At 34.5% G+C, this 7,500-nt stretch overlaps 1 protein-coding gene across 1 annotated transcript in view; it reads left to right on the top strand.

The window, feature by feature from the left end:
* LOC137650149 (uncharacterized) overlaps window positions 1-7,500 on the top strand; it is a 90,201-nt gene that overhangs the window by 18,912 nt on the left and 63,789 nt on the right. Inside the window, exons 3-4 of the mRNA XM_068383302.1 lie at window positions 5,021-5,347; window positions 7,303-7,441. Of these exons, the coding sequence (XP_068239403.1) occupies window positions 5,021-5,347; window positions 7,303-7,441 (466 nt within the window). The remainder of the gene's footprint in view (window positions 1-5,020; window positions 5,348-7,302; window positions 7,442-7,500) is intronic.

Raw genomic sequence — 7,500 nt, 5'->3', positions numbered from 1 at the left:
GCTGATGACACAGGAGGTAGGCCTACTGGCTCCCCGGCTCCCTCAAACTCCCCATCCTTAACTCACAATGATAGTGAGGTTGCAGATACTAAAGGTGAATGAAAGCCGAAGCTTCAAAATTTCGAAAAAAATGTTTATTACAACCAAGTTTTTGAGAAACTATCTTCCCCATCATCACGGCTAAAACATGACCATCAGCACAAATTGATAGACACCAGTATACCAAGTAGTGAGATTCAATTTATGTTGCAAGAATCATAATAACTGTATTGAAATGAGATTAATCATAATATTCCTTAGGCAAAAAATACAGATGCGGTAATCAAAACATATACAAAGAAATATCCTGAAATTGAACAAAGAGCTATTTTTATGTGTAGTTTTTTTACCACTGACGATTAGAAAAATGTTTTCCAGAAAATTTGGTTGTAATAAATATAGTCCAAAATGTCGGAGTTTCCGCTTTCAATCAACTTTAAGTAAATCTAAAGCTTTCTGAAAGCAAAAATTCCATTATATATATATATATATATATATATGTGTGTGTGTGTGTGTGTGTACATATATATATATATATATATATATTGATACTTGCTTTTTATCATACGGGGGAGATATACAGTAAACTAATACACGTATACAGATACATGATTCTAACCATATACATTTGTAATGCGGTGCTGCACTTCAACGCTTTAACAGGAACTCAATATTAAATTCTTCTTTGTGTTTGTTCTCCTTGATTACAACGTTCCTTTCCTTCCCTTGTCATTTGCCGCGTAGTAAAATTAATCAAATACAAATATACTTAAGAATCTACCAATGATTGCATTGCTCCTTATGTTCTTGTTTAGTCTCTCTCTCTCTCTCTCTCTCTCTCTCTCTCTCTCTCTCTCTCTAAACACGTGATTGTCAAGTCGGCGATGTCTTCTTATTCTAACCTTCACTGATAAAACTGTTGAAATCGATCAAAAATTGATTTCGGTGAAACCTTGCACATGAACTATCATTTTCACATACGATCTAAATAACACTTTTAGAGCCTTCTTCCATTTTTCTGTTTTCGTCTAAATTAAAAAGGTAGAATGAAAGAGAACAAGAGACAGACGAATCCCAGTTTAAAGATGTTACACATGGAAGAAAAAACTGATTTTAGTGTCCTTCAAAGTATTAGGTAGAGTAAAATAGTTACTTCTGCCGAGAAGCCCTCTTAATTAGAGAATGACTAGACGAAGTGCTAAAACATGGAATATCATTTCCGTGTTGAAACCTCGTGACGGGCAACACGGCTCGTGGGCTGGGGAATATTTTTTTTTCCTCAGTTTGAGTGAAAGGTTTTTCTCATACTTTTTCTCTGGCTTATTACTACTTCAACCTCCTTCATATTTCATTGTCTCCCATCTTACTAAGCAACCTCTCTTCCCCTTTTAACTATTGTATCTAGATTTTTAGGGAAGGGATACCATTGCTGGGATTAAAGTTTTATTTTTTGAAACCTATTGTGGGGGCTGTGGTGATCTTGCTATCTGCCCGATAATATTTGAACCAAAGGCGCGTCCATATTTGTATAATGGAATGCGGAACTATATCATGCAAAAATTTGGCCCTCGGATTCCATGGGTGGCCGGGTCTTTTAGAGATAGGAGTCTCCACATTCTGTCCTGTTTGCTTGCCATTATGATTAAAATTGGGATGATTGTATTCTTGAAAAGTCTCATTCCTATCAAACCGGTTCCACTTACACTTGAACCACTCTAATACAGGTGTCATTTGTGTTGGAATTAGCTCCATGCAAAGCTAGTAGAGGTCTCTTTTTAGGACGCAAGACAGTCTAAAATAATTCCCTTAAACGTATTTTTTTTTTCAATATTCTTTAATAATTTATATCATTATTTCCTTTCCTCCAAGAAATATATAATGAATAACCTTAACAATGTTTCCCCTACCCTTGAATCTCATGGCGAACCACTGTTGACCTCGACTTATGCATTCGATCACATGGAAAACGATTTCACCCAACTAACAAATGACAAAGTTGACTCTGGATATGGACAGATTGCTGAAGCAGTCTCTCTTGAAACTAAAATTAATGATCTGAAGATGCTTAGAAAGATTAAAATTGATAAATCAAGTAATTTGGGCAATACAAGTTAAGTGAGAATCCTGCATGCTACCCAAATTCCATTGGAGACAGATTATGATGCGCGATACAAAGCACCTGAATGTTATGGGTTAATGACAGTAATAAGAATGAGATTTGAAGATTGAAAATGGGATTCTTGGATATCCTAAATAATCATGATAAAGTATATGATGTAATCTGTGATATGATGAACATTGAAATAATAACTTGAATATCATGGGTGCTCTCTGTAATAAGGCACCAAATTATTCAAATATATATAAATCTGCAAACTGCATTGATAAAGATATAGATGCAGTTATGCCTTCCCAGAGATAGTCAAACCACACTTTACCACTGCATGTATTGCTTACACACCTGCTGGTTCCAGGAAGGTGGTACTGACGGTCCTTGGAGGAGGGCCTCTGCTCATTGGGAAAATGGACACTGGCTCTCGGTCTGACCTGGGCTCCCCGTTGCCTTGGGTACTCTGTCAAATGTCTTGTGGTTTGTTGATCAAACTAAAGGGAGTACAGTAAATTACTTTAGATTTTGCTAGTTACTTCAGAAGAAATTAGAAACCGCTGCACTTGGTGATATATCTCGTTTAGTAAAAAGTTACCACCAAATCATGCACACAATCTATTATACTATCTAATTTAAGGACAAATAGTGATGATGTACAGTAAATTAGATGTCAAACCCCACCTAAATTTTAGCTATGGAATGGGAGTAATTTTTGAAAGAGACCTGTATGAATTTACAGAATGGGAGATAGTGACCATCTGTCCCTTAACAGTATGGAAAGTGCATTAAGTTCCCGGAACATCGATGATTATCCTTACTTCTCACGATGCTGATGTACCATTTCACGTTGACATTGAAAAGGAAAGAATTGAAGTTAGACCCTTTAAACAGAAGCCACTGCAATGTTTTAACTGTTTTAAATTTGGACACCCTTCTAAAGTTTTCAAATTAAATCAATATATAGCATTTGCTTAAAACCTTGCCATAGAGAGTGTACATTTGAAACCAGGTGTGTGAACTGCAACATGATAGGAAATGCCAGCTATATAAGTTAGTAAAAGGTGCCCTCAACAAATCCAGTGTAGAACATTTAAGTGTGGAGCTTGCCTAAAGACTATTGAATAAATCAGCCAGCTACGTAAAGGTGTTGTAATCAAGTGGAAATTTGTTTCAGGGCAGTAGGAGACATCCAACTCACCTAGTACTGTCAGTATTTCTAAAAAATAGTACACATCTGATAATATGCTACATGTGTTGTAACACTAAGGCAAAGCCCGTCTCTATACAACCTTCCTCTCCCATAACAAACCAAAGTACAAAACTCTCTCAGGTTGTATCGGGTAAAACAATATAGCTACAAATAAATTGCTTCCATTTAGGATATCACCAACCCCTCCATGACAATTACCAGAGATACACAGGTTATTTCTGAAGATATTTCATTGGGCTAATAAAGAACATGACTGACTTAGAGGCCCAGTCTGTTTTATGGAGCATGTTGAAGAACAGAGCGAGTCGACTTTTATCTTTACTGATGGCTCCAAATTTGATTCTGGCGTTGGCTTTGGAATATATAGAAGGGTCTTTAATTGTAGACGTGCACTTCACCTACAATCGTCTGTATTTACTGCCGAACAATATGGTATACTGACTGCTATTAAAAAAAAAAATAAAAATAAAAAAAAAAATAGCGCTAAAGGAGGACGAATGTAATTTTTTTTTTTTTTTTTTTTTTTTTTTTTTTTGTGGTGCAACAAATGTCTTAAAATCTTTAGTAGTTGTTAATTCTAGTAACTCCTTAGTTTTAAAGATTTTACAGTGGCTCTTTATTATTAAGCTGAAAGGTATACAAGTTCAGTTTTGCTGGGTTTCGGCAAACGTAGGTGCGTAGGTGGGCCGGGAAATGAGAAAGTAGGTGGAGTAGCAAATTAAGCTGCAGCTGAATTTGCTTCCAAGAAGTTATCCTCTCCTCTGCAATGACTTTAGGAAGCATAAAGAAGTTGTTTTCTAAAATTTGGCGGCAACATTAGGATAACCAAGGTGGAAATAAGTTGAGGGAAATAACGAGTGGTATATCTCCTTGGAGGTATAGTATATGATACCCTGAAATTTGGAGACTTCTCTTTGTCGGCTTCGCATTTGGGCATACTCATTTGACACGCAATTTTTATGATTGGTCAACACCAGCCATATTGCGATTGCTGTTTGGTACCACTAACAGGGAGGCATGTATTGACCGAATGCACCACCCTGAGGTACTTAAGATTAGATTTCTGTCTATGACTCGAGGTGGAGCTGGCAGGATCATTCTTACTATGAAGATTCTTGGGAGGATGTCTTGTACGCTATTAGTCGCACTTTTAGATTTATTTCAGAAGCAGGTCTTCTGAAAGGTATTTAAGTATTAAACTGATTTGTTAGCTTTTATGGTTTTAAATTGAAATGCCTTATATAGTTTATTCATAAGTGATATCAGCTCAATTACTTCGCTATTAGGATGCCAGAAAACCCAAAATCGTTCATTAATTTATCAATTTTGCCGAGATTTATTTGTGTTTTTTTTTTTTTTTTTTTTTTTTTTTTTTTTTTTTTTTTTTTTTTGGTGCGGGTGTGATAGCGTGTTTGGTTATGATGCATGACTGTCTGCCTATGATCAGGATTTCACACATTATGTTACGATTCTTACGAAAATTTGATCAGAGATTATCGTTGTGACTAACTAAAAATTATATATTTTTCTGCATTTACTATTATTATTATTATTATTATTATTATTATTATTATTATTATTATTATTATTATTATTATTAATGTTGTTGTTGTTATTGCTGATATTGTTGTTATCATCATCATTACCACTCCATCTTTCAGCTCTGTGCGAGCGGATGCTAGTATTCCAGAGCGCCAATCAACTTTCGAATGAGTCCAGGGCAGTGATTCACCTTACCCCAGATGTCCTCGGTCAAAAGCAAGGCATCGCCAGGGACTCCTTGGCTTACGAACACGATGCGGAAACCGGAAGCGAAGACGAAGACGACCTTGCCACCTACGCTGTCGACGGAGGAGGAGAAGCAGCAGCGCTGTCCGATCTGTCTGTCTGTGTGTGGCTGAAAGTACATTACTTTCAGCAGACGACGAGTTACGTCTTCTCTTACGCTACGTCGAACGCTCTAAACAATGAACTCAATTTTGGCATCCGTATGTAAGATATGTTTTACCAGGTCTCTCTCTCTCTCTCTCTCTCTCTCTCTCTCTCTTATTTTTGGAATGTGCTCAAATATGATTTTTTATATATATACAGTATATACATATCCACACACACAAATATATATATATATATATATATATATATACAAATATATATATAAATATTTATATATGCATATATACAGTATCTGTGTGTATCCGTGTGTGTATTGTACTGTATATGTACATGTCTCTCTCTCTCTCTCTCTCTCTCTCTCTCTCCCTATATATATATATATATATATATGTGTATACATATATATATATATATATATGTATACATATATATACATATATATACATATATATATATATATACATATATATATATACATATATATATATATATATATATAAATGGATATATGTACGTGTAAATATATCCATATAAATATATATATATATATACATATATATATATATATATATATACATATATATATATATATATATGTATATATATATATATATATATGTATATATATATATATATATATAGCCAGGTGCATAAAATGGAGATATTTATTTATTTAAATTTAGATAGATAGATCCATCGATAGATACATAGATAATTTCTAAATTAAAATTTTCATTTCACATACATAACTATTCTACTGGGAAATAAATGAGATGATTAAACTTGGCCTTCGTGCAGGATTAAAGCCCCATTTACACTGGTCAAGTAGAGATGCCAGTCAAGTGAATAAGTAGAATGCTTCTCTTCTAAAGGTAAGTAACATAGGCCAGGTGCTTGTATACACAAAGCAAGTGAATCAGGAAACTAGTCTTTTAGTTTGTGGTGTGCATTTGGAGCATGCGTATATTTTCTTTGTTTTACAATGCATCATACAAAGACTGTGATTAAAATGTGCCCAATTTAATGTACTGTGAGATGTTAGAAATAATTAAAGACTCCTTAAAAAAATCAAATTTAGGTAAGGGAATGGATAAAAAGGAGAAATGAACACGAGGTTTCAGCAACTCGTTTACAAGGAACTGTATTGTGAAGATCCCAATGAATATAGATCCTGCTTAAGAATGACCTCAACAGTTTTTGATAAGCTACTTGATGCTGTTGGTCCAGAGATACTGAAAAATTATACCTTGATGAGAGATGCATTAACAACTATAATCTAATTAGACAACCCTTGCATATCTAGTAACTGAATACTCATTCAGAAATCTCTCTGACTCTTGCACATTACTTGGTTTTGGCTTAAATGTTGTCCTTAAATTTTTAATTTTCTGTTTTACATCATTAATTGTATAGTTTTCAATTCCCATTTTCTTGGGTTTGTCAGTGAGAGCACTCTGTCGGCACGATATATTTCGGTATGCATGTTCCACCAACACTCATGCTCCAAATGCAATAGGACCTAAGCTATTCACAACTCAAAGAGCTATGGAAAGAATAATTATGGGAATAACACTAAGACAGAAAAATTGCAACAAGGATATGAAAGGAAACTAAAGTAGAGGATGTTATAACAACATATAAGAAAAAGACAGACATGGCCAGGACATGTAATGAGAATAACAGATAACAGATGGACAAGAATAAAAATAGACTGGGTACCTAGTGATTGCAAACGAAGCAGGGGAAGGAAGAGAAGACGATGGATTGACGAGCGGAAGAACATGTCTGGGACCCTATTAACTTATGAGTACCATAAATCCCATAAAAATACATTAAAACATAAATATTTCTGTTTAATAGACAAATTATATTAATTATTTAGCAAGATTATGCTTACTGAACCATGTTGTTACTTCTCGATACATTGAACAAAAATTAATAAAAGGTGTTTCAGAAAGATGTTTAAGGTTATCAAAAGATTACAGTTTAAGGCCTTAGATTGCATGAACCTAGAAATATAATCATAAACTGCATTTTTCTTCCTTTCCAGAATACAACCAATTCGTTATTGCCGTGGGTGGAAAATATGTTTTTGGGAATAAAGACCTTCTGTACATTCCACACACTTGGTATCACATCTGTTTTGTTGCCAACAGCGAGAACCAAACAGGGACATTCTACTTAAATGGGTGAGTTTTCGAATACAATGTCTCAGAAAATGTTTCCTTCTTTCTTCGTTTGTGACTAA

Source organism: Palaemon carinicauda, chromosome 11 (assembly GCF_036898095.1).
Source record: "Palaemon carinicauda isolate YSFRI2023 chromosome 11, ASM3689809v2, whole genome shotgun sequence".
Lineage (NCBI taxonomy): Eukaryota > Metazoa > Arthropoda > Malacostraca > Decapoda > Palaemonidae > Palaemon > Palaemon carinicauda.
This window is presented reverse-complemented; position numbering and strand designations above follow the sequence as displayed.